This window comes from Lethenteron reissneri, chromosome 39, assembly GCF_015708825.2.
Source record: "Lethenteron reissneri isolate LAM-NWPU_2019-01 chromosome 39, ASM1570882v1, whole genome shotgun sequence".
Taxonomy (NCBI): domain Eukaryota; kingdom Metazoa; phylum Chordata; class Hyperoartia; order Petromyzontiformes; family Petromyzontidae; genus Lethenteron; species Lethenteron reissneri.
In genome coordinates this window covers 4971514-4986847 of record NC_083817.1, presented here as the reverse complement: position 1 = coordinate 4986847, position 15334 = coordinate 4971514, and the positions used below count along the sequence as shown (strand labels likewise).

General features: G+C 50.0%; 1 protein-coding gene across 4 annotated transcripts in view; it reads left to right on the top strand.

The window, feature by feature from the left end:
- The window catches only part of LOC133351841 (erbin-like), a 122056-nt gene that overhangs the window by 63470 nt on the left and 43252 nt on the right, over positions 1–15334 (top strand). For all 4 annotated transcript variants that reach the window (XM_061567401.1, XM_061567399.1, XM_061567400.1 and 1 more), the window contains 3 exons: positions 2979–3057; positions 4079–4168; positions 6419–6475. In XM_061567401.1, the coding sequence (XP_061423385.1) occupies positions 2979–3057; positions 4079–4168; positions 6419–6475 (226 nt within the window). The remainder of the gene's footprint in view (positions 1–2978; positions 3058–4078; positions 4169–6418; positions 6476–15334) is intronic.

Below are 15334 nucleotides of genomic sequence, written 5' to 3'. Positions count from 1 at the left end.
TTGTAAATATCGCCACTTGGGAGACAAAGGCAGCCGAGGCGTTGTGCTGGCCACTCCCCCCACCCCCTTGTGTGCCGCGCCGGCAGCACTTGCCCCAACAGTCTGTTAAAGGCCATATGGGCAATTTTTGTCTTTGTGCTTGACTGAGCATACCTGTGCGTGTGGGGGAGCGGCAGTGTAGTGGTTAGTAGTGAACTGCCGATCTTGCAGGCGTAGGCCCTCCACGTACGAGCCGATGTCCCAGATTAAGGCCACTGCCATCCCACGATGCACAAAGCAGTCAGCGAGAACTCCATTGCCACGTAACGATGTCGAGTGTTGAAACGGGAGCGTGCGCATGTGTGAGAGTGTTGCGTCTACTTATCTCCGCTCTCGGCTGGTTTGTCACGCTGCGCCGAAAACTTAATTTTCCTGTCCACCCCATGGCCACCTTTGTCTGGAACGATGAGTCTCGCAAGCGACCTGGAAGCCCTGGACAGGCATCGCTTGGGAACAATTATTTCCATTATAATAACATTCAAGATTTGAAGTTTTTGTGACTGCAAGGATTCATACTCTTTGGTTCTTTCGGTAAAGTCACGTAGATGAAAAAAAAAATGAAAATAACTAAATGAAATCACGTGATTTAATTTACTTATTTTCATTTTATTATTTTTAATTTTCATCTACGTGACTTTACCAAAAGAACCAAAGAGTCTAATAACATTGTCTAGCCGGGCGTGCTTACCGAGCCTCAGGACTCTCGTTCAAGAGGGTCCTGCTAGGATTTTTCACAGGAGGAAGTCTTTTCTGTGACCTGAGAGCTCCTTGTGCTGGTCGGTTTGAGTCATGGCCACCTCCGATTTATCACGGTTTGCTACTTGTGGTGCGAAATAAGTTAAACATACGTACATGACGAGTCGTATCGAGATGCTTATAAATGTCCACGCGATAAGCAACATCGTTGAACTGTCATTTGTGGCCAGGTCACGTCTGAAAAATAAGTTAATAGCTCGGTGAGCTTCACCTGGTAAGATAAAACATTGTTTAGTTTTATTTGTATATTTTATGAAGTGATTAGTTTACCTTTCCTACACTTTGTACTCGTGTCGTGTTTGTTGTTGTAACGTTCTGACCCGCCCCGACTGTACGTCTGTAAAAAAGAGCTTCATAGCTCATCGGATTCCGCCATTATAAATGCAGATTTTGAATCTGACATTTTCAGGAGGGTCCTGCTAAGCTTTCATAATAGCGGCGGCGATGCGGTGCCTAATCCCATTTCTGTAACGTGCGAGAAAATCTTCAACTCAAGTTTGGACCGTGAAGACTTTAAAGAGAGCAGCAGATGCTAGGGGATGCTGTTTTGGGACGGAGCTTGGGAACCACTGCGGCGTGTGGCTACCATGCAGCAGCAGCAGCAGCTGCTGGGCCTAGCGAAGGGTGGAATGCAAGTGTCGGAGCGTGGTGCCTTCTGAATCGGTTTTGGTCGCGATGACACCTTGATCTTGATTTACCCAGGAAAGCTTTGCACAGTTTTTTCAATAGGAGGGGGTTGTGGGAAGGGGGGTGTCCAGCTTTATTGGGATGATTGGTTGGCTTCCTGTGGTGATGGAAACCGGGAGACCCAGAGTGCCCAGTTTCCTGCCACTTATCATACAATGCATAGCGACATCGTATTCAATATAATATGCATTATTTCGGTGAAAATAAATATGCGTGTCGCTGCCAAAATAGTCATAATATTCGGCAAAATAACATTTTAAGCCCATAGGCTTCAGGATTGCTCGAACATGTAACATGAGGCAACTCGGCAGCGTTTGTTGAACAGGTCACACGCAGCTGATGGGGCTCTGAGAAGTTGAAACCGCTGCAGCGTTTTTGCTGCTTCAACAAATGCGTTCTGGAACACGTTGGTCCAGAAGGCTGTGGGGACGATGAGACATGATGGGCTTATGTCGTTTTACGATTTGGCAACGGTGGCGAGTTGACCGTGGCGTCGTGCCGACGTTGTTCGACATCAGAGATTTCGTTGCGAGATCTCCGCCGTCCTCCAGCGAAGAGGGCGAGCTGCAGCGACGTGTCCCCCCTTCACAGGGCAGGCCTCGATCGCTCCCCAAGAATTTCCTGCGGCTCGTTTCCCGTGGGGAGTCGTGGCCGGGTTTTTCCGGGATGCGTCGGCTGCACGGAATAAAACGAGGGACAGACGCCCGACCCTAAATAATTCAGTCGCGTCACCTTCAGCGGAAGTTTCTGCTTTGAGCTGAAAGCTCTTTCTACTCTCCAAGTCATAGCGGCGGGGGGGGGGGGGGGGCTGTCTGTGTGTGGTGTAATGCCCATGAGCTCGGCAACTCTCTCACCCCTCTCGTCCCTCACTCCACTCCCCTCCAGTAGTCAAAGCCCACGCTCAACCTCTGCTCATTGAGGTCACTCCTCTGCTGCTTCCTGCCCCTCTTTCTTCCTGCCCACCATTTGGAACTCCATTTATCAAACTCCATGATGTCAGCTAACTGCCCTTTTTCACATCTCGACTCAGGATTTGTATCTTCTACGTATGACCGATCCCTCTAATGTACTCATCATCATCATCAGACATGATCAGTCCACTTCTGGACGAACACCTCCTTGGTCCTGCGGTGGACAATCTCCTCAGTTGCGTTCATTTCTTTGGCTGCCCCTGCCGTCGTAACGTCTAGACCAGCGGCCATCGTCGCCTCTGACTTGCGTTGCGCTTTAACCGCGTTACTTGCCGCTTTATCGTTCGTTGTGGGTGGTGTTGGGCCGATCCTCCCGGGGGTTTTGCTGCTGTTCCTCTAAGTTGCTGATTCCCAGGCGCTTGTGAAAAATGCACTGATGTCACGTTTTTTTGTTTTTGAGAATCACGGTTCCTGAGCGCAAGCCCCAAAAAATATCCACGCGCCTATCGGCCAGCAACAAAACATCGCCGTACTGAGGTGTCATCGCTAACCGTGGATGTCGTCGTCTTCCCTTCCCCCGCGTAGGAATACAAGAGATTCCGGAGAACATCAAGTCCTGCAAGCTGCTCACGATGCTCGAAGCTAGCGTCAACCCGATATCCAAGTACGCGCTCGGGGGGCCCCCCCCCTTCTCACCCCCTCCCCTCTCCTCTCCCCCATCACCGTCCTGTAATTGCACGCGGAATTCCGGTGATCGTGGGAGCACTGGTTGGCATTCCGCTCTGATAAAGCTTGGTGGTCTCTTTCTCTCTTAGCCCGGGGCTGCTTATTTGCGTGCATTTTTTGTCGCCAAACCACGTTGCCGTTTCTAACCAAAGCAGCACCCGCGTCGTGTTACCCCCTGCCCGGCTGGTGTCCATAAAATGTATTGTGTTGCGACGATTCGGATTAGTGAACTCCTTCAAATGAATTTTTTTATTACCGCCTCCGAATTTCCATTGTCAAGCAGAGTTATGAGAAGGGAAATGGGTGGGGGTGGGAATACAGTCCGGGGATACAGTTAGTTCGTTATTTTTGTTTGTTTACACAGCGGCGCCTCTTACAAACAGATAATCTTGGCTGCGGAGACAAAATCTCTGCATCAACATCTCAACAAAAGTCCCCATACTTTCAAGCAAGAAGCTTGGCCTTCCTAAATGCGCATAATTATGGTTGTGATGGAACCACGCGAGCGATCCGATGCGATCCTACGTCGCAAATTCACGTGACACCCGTGATTGGTATATATCGACAAGATCGGAGCTCATTCTCTTTGGTCCACTAGAAATTGAGCCGGCACCGTCCATCAACTCGGTCTATCAGTTGACTTGAAATTCTAATTGTATACTTTTTTTTTTCCGTCGTCAATTACTCGGGCCTACTTAAGAAATAGCGGTCGCCCCCACATCCTACCTCCCGAAGGCAGGAAACCCCCTCGACGCCACGCTGATTTTGTCTGACATCACCGGCCCCCGCCCGTCACCTCCCGTCCAGCGGCACGCATGGGAAACAGATGCGAGACTTTTATCCCCCCCCCCCACTATTTTCACGTTATCCGTTGCGATGCGCGTTCCGTCATGGTAAACGCGCGTGACGCTGGTGCACCCCTCCTACCCCCACCCCCCCCCCCACTGTTTATGGCACAGGCTGCCTGAGGGAGCCACTCAGCTCACCTGCCTGACGGAGCTGTACCTGAACGACGCCTTCCTGGAGGCCCTACCAGCCACCATGGGCAGGTGAGCAGCTGTTGTCGCTAAACGTGGAGGCGTTCATGAAAGGCATTTTGTAAACCTGGGTTGGTAGTGGTGCACAAGCACACATACCAAAAACACTCAACATGTTCCTAAATAACACTCTGTGGCCTTAAAAGGAGAATGTATTTATAAATGTTGACGTTTTGGGCAGTGGTCCTTGTTCGTAGCAAATTTAAAAAAATGATGCCGCACGATGATTCAGGTGCCATGAAGACGGACCATTGTGCAAAACGTCGCCTATCGTATACTTTTTGCTTTTCGGGCCAGAGTGCCGTTGATGAACGTGAGTTTCTATGGTTACCACCGTCGTGCCATTCGACGTCTTGTAAATGTCTCCTTGTGCCATTCTGTGGCCACCAAACGGGCTTGATGACAGCGAGTTGGTGTGGACAGTTTTAAACAGGAGAGCGAGCGAGACGAGAGCGTCGTCGTGGTGCGATGGTCACGCACACGCGCGTGTGTGTGCGTGCGCACCGCCGTTGCCTGTGGGGTCGGAGCGCCGAAGCCGGTGCTGCCGCGGTTCAATTAGCGAGGGTCTTTGTCGCACACCGCGCAGACGGGGGACGGTCTTCCCGGCCCGCTCGCACGTCTGGAAAGCCGTCTCGTGGTAACTTTGCCTCGCACCGCAATGCCCGCCTCCATTCCCGCACGGCCGGCGGTTAAGGTTCGGAAAGGAAATGAACATCGATTTGTGATTTGATTGATGAAGGAGGCCTCTCTGCCACGTCGCGTCGGGCGGTCCATGTCGTGTTAGAAGTGGATATTTGTTTTTTGTTTCATGACGGGAAACAGATAGCCAGAGTCGAATGTGACATTTTTTTTCGTAAATATCGGTTGTGATCGCCTCAGTGTTGTCAAAACACATTTTTTTTTATTCGTTATATTTATTTTTAAAAGCACTTTGCGGAATTTGATATCTTGCCTCTGTTTTTGATTTACTTGCCATAAATACAGAAAAGCAGCTGCGTTCTTTTCTAGCAGCTATGCCTACGGTAGAATGATCCAGAATTAGAATTTTTCCAGTTACATTTAGCCTTGCGTAGGAATAGCAGTGGTACATTGAGCAACAGAACAGCAGGTGTCCGAATCCTGATGACACGAGTTCAAATCCCAGTCATGGTCCATATCATCTCATTTATCCAGACCCCCTATTAGCGATGTCATTCTTGTAATCATCGTAATGCAGTAGGAACGGTAAAGAGGAAGGCCGAGAAATAATTGTACAGACGAGGATCATCAACGAACGATCGAAAAGGTAATTTTTATAACGTGGAATGACATGACCCAAATTGGCCGGAGATCGGAAATTCTGGCTCGGCCCGGGAGGTAATTAATGGTACGAAAGGAATATAATTTAATTCGGAGATCCGCGCAAAATTTCTGCCGTTAAATCGACCGTGTTTTAAATGGACGACGGACCCTCACAATGCGAGCTCTGTGCTAATATTTCTATATTAACAAAGTCACAGTTGCTGAGCACGGGCCCCAAAGGCCTATAACACAAAGTGGTCATCAACAGAGGGCACTTGTGATAAAAGATTAGGTAATAATTCCACGTGTTTATGGAAATGAGCAAGGCAAAATAGTCGAGGGGGGAGGAATTCCAAATCCAGAAAACAGAGAAGCACTGCTTGTAACAACAGGAACTCATAACCGTGCAACACGATTCTTGAATCGAGCGAAAATATTGGAACTTCGGAACTCCTCGCATCGCCTCATTTCCCCGAGTCGAGCAGCGTGCGGAAAGAAGAAGGAAGATAAATATTGTTGTGTCCTCTGATGTGGTGGCTGAACAGAGTGTGATGAGAGGAAACTGCCTGTGTGGTCACTCCACTTAGGCCATGCCACTTGTGGAGGTCTCAAAGCGTAAAGTCCTTTAGCACGGCAAAGCACGGTAATAGCAACAAGAGAACGACACGGAAGCAACGTGTCGATATTTGAAGTAATTTTTTATTCTATTTTTTAGTTTTTAACTTTATTTCTTGTTCGTATTTTAACTGTGATCCTCATAAACGTGTTATTGTTAGTTTCAATGTTAGGTTAGTAACACTTAGTCCATGCTCTCTCCATTTGCCTGAGTGAACAGTGGGTTGAATTTTTTTCCCACTGCTGGCTCAACAACTTTAAGAAACTAAAACGGCACCACAGTGTTGCGTTGCCCGTCCTCTCCCTGCTGGCATGTCACCGCCACCGCGGTTGTGTTCCCCCGCTTGTGCCTGTGTGTGTGTGCAGGCTGACGAAGCTGCGCGTGCTGGAGCTGCGAGAGAACCACCTGCGCACGCTGCCTCGGTGAGCGACGCTCTTTTATCAAAACGTCCTCTCTGCAAAAACGCTCGACTCCTCCGTCGTTTTTTGTTGTTGTTGTTTTCCCCCCCCCCCCCCCCCCCATCTCCCTCAACGAGCCCCACATTAATCCGTGGCGTTTGTATCCCGATCGGCCGGCGTTATGAGCATCGGCGCCAGGGTCTGACGTCAGCGCGCGTGCGAGAGAGAGAGAGAGAGGGAGCCGCTCCTGCGATGAATCGATCGGTCTAGCCGGCTGCGTACGAGTTTCCAGTGAAGACGATTATGATGATGATGTTTTTTGCTGCTTATGTTGCTGCTGCTGTCGCTGCGTATGATGATGACCCTGCGTGATCCAGCTCGCACAGCGTGTGGGGAGCGGGAGCGTAGACGCGCTGCATCTCAGTTTCAGTCGTTAAGCACATCGGGGATGCTGCCCGTGGGGAAAGGGTCAGCAGCGCACTGGACGTGCAATACAGAGGTCACTGCTTAGATTCCAGCTCCCGACGTGGCAGATGAAACAACGGTGCAAGTTTCTTAAATCCCTCCCCCCCTACTACCTCTGTCTACCCAGCAGTGTGAATGTCTTCACCATAGTCCATAGTCGGGTCGTGTGTCGTGGGGTTGAGTGTGGCTACTCCTTCCTCTTCCAAGACATCTGGCTGATTCGGAAGAGCGGGCCAAAAATCCCTCTCTCTAGATCTCGCTCGAGTGGGGGAGGGCTCTTCCTCGAGCGGTGGTGTGAGCGAGGCAGTTGCAGGGACTGCACTTGCACCTTTGTCCTCCTCTAAAACGCATCGGGGGAAATGAGTCGTCTCTTCGCAGGCCGACACGCGCGTTCGCGAGCGATCCCAGTCGCTCGCTTCCCCGACGAGGTCAGGAGTGATGCTTTTGATTCTCTCCTCTGTTGACATGTCGGGCGCTTGAAGTATTACGGGGGGGGGGGGGGGTGCGTGTGAAGCGACGGCAGGCGCGCAATTTAAATGATTAATTAACGAGGCAGGCGGAGGATGTCGACGACGCGTTTCTCATGCGAGGCGTCTTTTTCATCTCGACCTGCGGGGGGGGGGGGGACTGGGGGGGCGGGGGGGCAAGGGGGATATTTGTCAAACAAGAAAGCTTAAGAGAGGTCGCTATCAAAGCAGCGCTGTCGCGCTCCCGGCCTCGTCCTGTCTCCGTAGCTAATTGGCGCGGAACCTGGCTACGTGTGCCTACTGCAGTCTCCCAGCATCCCAGAAAAATATTGGGTTGGTCATAATCCCGATAAAGAGAGAAAGAGAGTTCAACAGCATTGGTTCAAGCAGGCCTGACAGCCTGATGAGACACTGAACGTGAAAAAAAACATGGTCCAGAGTTGTTCGCTTGCGTTCGAACCGATGACTCCTGATTTGATACACTCCAAGAAGGCCGTGCGCCTGATGGGATGAGTGTAAAACACATTTTGGTTGTTAGGAGGAGGAGGCGGCGGCATGTTGTTGTCTGCCTATTTCTCTTGTTACTTATATTCTCCACAAAGGACGCAAATGATTACTTTCCATGAAGCCCCGGTCATTACAACCCAACCCAGATTGCAAATTATTTGCAACGCGGGTTGGGTTTGTATTGCGGTTAGGGTGTGGGGGAGGTGGTGAATCATGACCTGTGTGTGTGGTCCATGGGGTTTCCCCACACGATCTCCATGCAAAAGAAGGCGGGAGAGGTGTTAAGGTTATCCTTTGCCCCCACACATTTATTCAGGTTCATTGCTGGTCACATCCCTTTTCCTCATCCATCCACATTTTATTTATTTCAAATCATCAAAGCACAAACCCTTGTCTGCTGCGAGCGCTGGCCGTAACGGAGCAGCCGTCGCGTGCAATCTTAGAGGGATTCGACGCTGGCAAACTCTGGACCAGCTTCGACATACGATGTCTCGTCAACAGTTCCAGGCTCGCTTGAAGCAACGCTGAACTGCCCGATGTTTGTTTTGTAGGCGAGAACGCTTTGCGTTCGACGTGGGTCCCAGTTCGACGCGCAATTTTACAATGCGTGACACAATAATCACGAGCGTCGTTGTGGAGGATTATAGATAAGCAGAGAGGTGTGTGGAACGGCACAATTGAACACCGCCATCTGTAAATCTGCATTCTCTCTTTATGCCTTGTGCGAGCGAGCGTGCACACCCTTATTTGTTTGGCCTTAAAGTGGCACGTAGCCTGGCACAAGCGCCCTGGTGACGGCGGTTGTTGTTATTTGTTTGCGTGTTTACGTTTCCAATTACTTTGTTGCTGTGCACACAGCTTAGCCTGATTGCCTCATTAACGGCCAGTTCCTAATTTAGGTTTAATTGCTCCCGCACTACAAAGCACGGTTGTGTAACCAGATTACGCTTCCGCCATGGTCTATTATAAATAGCCATGATGAAGCCAGGTGACGGAGGGGGGGGGGGGTTGTTCAGGGGTCGGCGCTACCGAAGGCCCGGCTACTGCAGAGAGCCCCGATTCGAATCGGGAGTTTTTTTGTTTGGTTTCGTCAGCGTCGGCGGACTCCGTGGTCGGTAATTTTCCGTACGCGCTAGCATCTTCGCCGCCACAAAAAATCTAACGCAGGGAGGTGGGGCTCTCTGGCGGTCGTGGCTTTGTGGGTCATATCCGGGTTCAGCCGCCCGCGATTAAAAGCCGGTTCTCTCGGGTGGAAAGTCGCGGGTCTCTTGACTCGCTCATCAGTGACTGCTCAAAGGAAAATATCTCTTTTCGAAATAAGAGATATTTATTTGTCTGTGAAGTCGTTAATTTTACTGGATATGATCAAATACCTGTCTGAGAGAAGTAAATGTTTATTTTACTGTTGTGTCGTGAGCGTTGTTCTCTCGCAGGGGCGAGTAGAAAATTGGCAGCACCTCTGGTGCGTGGAAGCGAACTCGGGAGTCATTTTGTGATTTCTCTTCGTGCGAGCCATTGTCTAACACGCGGGAAGTGATGCACTTGGGACTGTAAGACCTAATTTTATTGGTGCATCTGTTCATGCAAATAGGACAATGAGAATAAAACTGGGAATAAAAAGAGACCAAATAAATGCATGGGTCAGGGGAAGCAACTCGCAATTGAAACGTTGAGAATTTACATCCCAATCGGGTAATTGATTAGGCCTATCATCCCTACAGAGTCGATAAAACCGGTATCACGTTGTGGCGAAGGCAACAATCATTTTCTGATGGGTCAACTCAAACCCGCCATAGGAATGTGGAATTTCCACCACGAGTCTTGCTGCCTTTTCCAAGCAGATATCTTGATTGCCTCATTAAGCAGATGTCAGAGTGTTGACGTTTGCAGGAATGTATATTCTCGTGCAAATTGTACATCTTTGCTATATCTATACATTTTATTTCTTAACTTTTTTCCTTAACTCTTCTTTATCTTACTCTGATATAATTTATTGTATTTTTGTTGATGATGTAACTTGCTGACCCGCCCCTACCTGACCTCTGTGATAATGAGCTTCATCGCTCGTAAGATTCCTCCACTATAAAGAAATATTCTGATTCCGCGTTTTTTTTATGGCTGTCACTAGCAGGTTAAAACCACTCGTTTGTTTCAGCATAAATTAGTGGCATGTTCTTTAATCTACGCCCAGCCGCTGTTCCTCTAATATGAAGTGTGGTCGGGGTGAAAAGTTAGAGGGCAGGGAGGGGTCAACAGTCATCATTAACTCGTTAAAACGTTTAGTATTTGTGCCATTCCTTTAGCACGAGGCCTTAGCCGAGGGTCCCGTGTTTCCTAGATGAGCATCGTGTGCAGTAGCTTCACAGCAGGGGGGCAATGCTGCTGTGTGGCTTCATGCGTCGAGTTAAATTCGCGAGTAATTTTCAACCTTGGCAAAAATGTTGACGGTGACACCTGCACACCCCTCACATGGCTTCCGCTTTTTCGGACAACCTCGCGCGAGAAACCGGAGGACGCGGAGAAAAAAATCCATGTGACCACGGGAGAACGTGCAAACTCCAAACATACAGCAGGCGTCAGGGTCTGGATCGAACTCACGACCTCCTGCAAACCAGGCGAGGGAGTTGACGACTCGCCACCGTGGCGCCCTAGACGCCACTGTACCGCGCACTTCCCACGTCGTTGTCACGAGTTGCAATCCGACTCGCGGCCTGTCCGCTTCTGCGCGCTGATCCCCCGCGGATGCCGGCACGAGCCGTTCCGTGCCCCCTCGCCGCCTTCACGGTCCACCTGCCCCTGCTTTGTGTTGACATTCCTCTTTTGAATATTTGCGTTGGCGTCGGTTTGGAAACGGCTTTGTAAGGAATGGGGGGGGCGGTGGGTTGAGGGGGGGGGGGGGTGACGAGGTTGAGGGTAGCCGGGGGCGAGAGATGGAGGAGATGGAGCGAGAGGGCGGTGCTCCTGTTTCACGTTGTTGCCACGTTGCCTCTCCCCGGCCGGGAGCGCGTTAATAATGCAACGACGGCCGCTTTGGCTACGATCGGGCAAGAGCCCTCGTCATCGTCGAGAGCGGGAGTCTCGTGTTCATGGGAGATCCTTGGGCAACGCGTTATAAACGAAGTTTCTGGAGCGGCAAGTTAAAACGCAGGAATCGCCGTCGTGAGCTGCGATCCACACACCGCTACGTGCCCTACCAAGCCATTGCCATCTCTCACTCTCTCCTGATGAGGCTACGCATCTGTTACCTCCACACGGGCCGATTTAATCGCTCCATCTCTGGGCCAGCCGGTACCTCTGTGGTGTTCCACCACCCCCTTCTTTTTTGGCTACCAGGTCCTCCTTGGTCTCGACCCCCCACACTGATGCCCCCCCCCCCCCCCCCACGGGTCACTCTTGGCAACTGAGACTCATCCCTGGTCTCTTAAGAGTCCTCGCCTGGTTAAACAAAATCCACTTGAACTTCTCGAGACCACGTCCTGCCCAAACCTACTTTTTTTAGCCGCCCATACGACGTCTTTAGCGTCTTGCGTATGTTCTCCAATCCACGCGTTGTCCTCCGCTTTCTCTCGTGTAATGAAGCTACTCCAAGGTAAGGCCTTCTGAGCTATATAGCTCTTTTCAGAAGCCACCTGGCCACACAAATGATAGCTCAACGAATTGGCTCATCACGTGCAAATTTACAGCAGCCAACTACTCTAAACGCATGTTTGGTTCTAAATCTGGAGGGAAAAAACCGTAGGACCCGGAATAAACTCCACGCGACCACGGGGAGAGAGAGACCACGCAAACTCCAAATATACAGGCGCCCGGGTCAGGATTGAACCCACGTCCGTCCTCCTGGATACCAGGCGGGGTAATTAACATGCCGCCAGCGCGCGGGTCTCCCCACGCTTCTGTGGCACTCATGAGCATTTGGTCCGTTTTTCCTCATCGGCCTTCGTCTTTCCGATCCACCTGCCATGGCAGATAATACGCGGCGATAAAAACGCTCTCTTTTCGTTCCTGTGCGTGGGGGGGGGGTGGTACATTGCTCGTTCCTGAAACGCAATGCACGAAAACGCAAATCGCGTTCAGCGACGACGACTCGGTTGAGGCACCGTGCCACGTCGTTGCCGCCCCGACAAACACAAAGCCACGTTTTCACGATCGGTGGCTTTTTGAATCGCAGGGTTTGCGGGAGGTCGGGTTTCAAACGGCCGCTACTGTAGATCAAAAGGCAGTTTGATCCGTCGGGTGATGTCCCCAAACACATTCATACATTTCTCTCTTATGCTTGAGGTATTTTTTCTGTTTTTTTTTTTCCCTTTTACCCGCTTGCCTTGTGTTGCGTGTCCCTCATGCTGCTCCACGTGTCTGCGTCACGAGGTGAATACAGTTCCATTGTGGATGCCGACATTGGCTTGGTGGCCACCACCTTGTGTTGGAGAACAGCTCTCGGAAGAAGCTGTAATAGAACTACTTCTGAGTTTCCCTTTAATAGGCCTCCCCTGTGTACACTGTGGACACAACTTAGGTCAGATGAGACTCATGCTGGTCTCGAGTTCTCACCTGTTTTTTTTTAAATTAAACATTGACCCTTTGTGCCCTACAAAGAGTGTTCATGAATGACAACAAAAGTTGAATTTAATCACCTACCACCTACAATTAATTTTACATTGTATATTTGTCATGCAGTCAGAGGACGGTACGTAGAAGGATGTATCACAAAACTACTGAAGAGATCCTTTCAAATTGCCCTTTTATTCACACCAGAGGGGAGACCTTTCCTATATCGGCCGTTCCAGAGAAATGTTTGTCGCACAGGAGTCAAACCAAAATTCTCATAATTCTCAATGCTGCAATGTAGGCAAACCAAACATAATGTCATGTTCGTTAAAATATGGTCACATCGTGGATGGGCTGAGGCCATGAACTTTGCTACACTTGAGAACCCGGTCTAATCACGGGTCACGGAATCTCCGATCCGAACTTGGAATCCCAGTGGCATCGGCGAGGCGCACATCATGACTCTGTGGTGCTAGCCCCCCCCCCCCCGCTCGCCCCCCCCCCTCCGCCCCACCCCACTCGCCACCCCAGACGCTCGCAAGTTTCTGTCTCTCACATTCCAGGAAATGTGTCTCTGTCCCGTCTGGCTTGTGATAATAATTTTTTTTTTTAAATACGCGTGAATAGCTACGGTGGTGGCAGTGATGATGTGCACAATGCAGCCTCGGGCGCAACACCTTTGTAGTAAAAAAAAAGAAAAGCCGAGCTAGGCAGTTGGAGAACCACGTGACAATTTTCGGCAGGCGCAACAAAAGCCGCGACTACGGCGAGCCTTCGGTCACGCGTCAGGGCTGGTGCGGGCTGCCAAATATCCTTGTGCGTGGTTCATGGGGACTTCAGCCGGATTAGGCATCTCGCCTGAAGGACGGCGCGCTCCTTCTCCCATCAGCTGATAACGCGAGCCGGCATGACACTCGGGGGTTGGGGGGGGGGGAACTTGTTTCAAATCCGCCACCACTCAACACAGCCAATTAGTAAGGTTTATCACGTAAACAGAACGTGCCATTTCGTTACGAGTGCAGTACACCAGTGTGTTGGAGAGCAAATCCACAACATTTACAATCCGAGTACGAAGTTTTGCCGGTAATTACAACCAGCTTCATCAGGCCAACAGCCAGATTTGGAGAGGGATCGCGTCGACCTGTGCCGGCAGCGACGAAGAAGACGCTTTTACTCGATAGGCGCGTAGCGATTCGTCCTACCTGTGGCTCGGATGAATCTTCACGATTCGTGGGTCGCGATAACTCTGCTCGAATCGATGCATTTTTCTGTCGAATGATTTACTCGCTCCTTTGTATTCTTTCTCGTCTGTTCCATCTCGTTTTTACGGTTGGTTCTGTTCACTCCCATGAGTTTGAATGCAACATTGGCCTAACATTTGGGGGTCAAAGTTAGATAAAATTATTTGCGTTTTTTGCTCTTTTATTTGCATCACATTTGACGTGGTCTCGATTCATGCTCTTTGGTTTTTTCGGTAAAGTCACGTAGGTAATTTTTTTTTTATAGATCAAATCACGACGTTTCGGGCGCAACAGCGTTCGCTACGCTGTCCCCACCTGAAGAAGAACGCTTGTTTTGTGCCCGAAACGTCGTGATTAAAAAAAAAAATTATCAACGTGACTTTACCGAAAAAATCAAAGAGTATGAATCTTTGCAGTCACGAAAACTTCAAATCTAGAATGAATGTGGTCTCGATTGTATCGTCTAGTTTTCTACATTGACTCCACAATCGATTGTCACACACTTTAATTCAGCGCGTGCATCATAAGCACGTGAATGAATTTCAATCGATGAATCAACTCACCGTTACACGCACAGTAATTAACGCCCAAGTTGCCTTGGATTGATTTGCTGCAAGATTTCATTGGACAGTTGGGATTTTTGTTTTTAAGTGTGGGGTAATTGAAACGGGTTTTGCAGATTCTATTTTCTTTTTAATGAAAACGAACGAGCAAAATATCTCGGGGTCTGTTTGTTCCACTCGGCTGACTCACGTCCCGCTCGCCGGTGATGTTACGAGGCCGCCAGTTGGGAGCCTGCCACCTCGGGAGTGAGTCTCCGCTGCCAATCATTTATTCCCTTGACACGGCAATCATCGGCGAGCCCCGCGGAGGGGTGATTATTTATAAACCCTCTGCCAGTGCGGTGACAGGGTGGTCGCTCGGGGGGGGCGGGGGTCGGAGCCAGCTGGGTTGGTAGCGTTGAGGGCCGGGGTCGGAATCTATAGGTTGCAACCCTGCCCATGATTAAACTGTGTGTAAGCGAGATTGATGGTCTCTTCCCGGTCACTGATGACGATGCAAAAACCATCGCATTAAATTTGGATTTGCGCTTACTTTGGCTAAGTTCCAGCTTGGAGAAAAAAACACAATGCAAAGTTGGTTTAACTGTCACGCAAAGGAAGACCTCTCTATAGCAGCGCGCGTGCGTGGACATTGCGACTGCTGGCGGGTGGATCTCAGAATTAGTTCCGTAGTATCTCCTTCTGTTGGCTGTTCTCCGACACACAGGGTGATGTGCACTGCTGTACCAGAGCTCCAAGTGGACGCTTTATCCCAGGACGTGACTCCCGCAGTCCAACTGGAAGACGTTTTAGAGAGAGACCAATTGAAGTTTACTTTCAGCGAGGCATTAAAAGTCGAAATTGTGTTCCGAGCTCACTGCCTCATAAAACTCCAAGGTGTTTGAGCGAAACGTCGCTCTGCGTTGATGTTGAACTCAAGTGAAGAGTCTCAAGCCACCAGGGTGGGGAAGGAGCTGTATCGGTCAATTTCATCGAAACACTGGCCACGTGTAAACTATCAATATCGATGAAAACGTGGTAATCTTGTCGGGTGATGGATGGTTCATGGCAAGACATTCTGCATAAAAACTACCACTCCGCCGAACCCAAAAACAA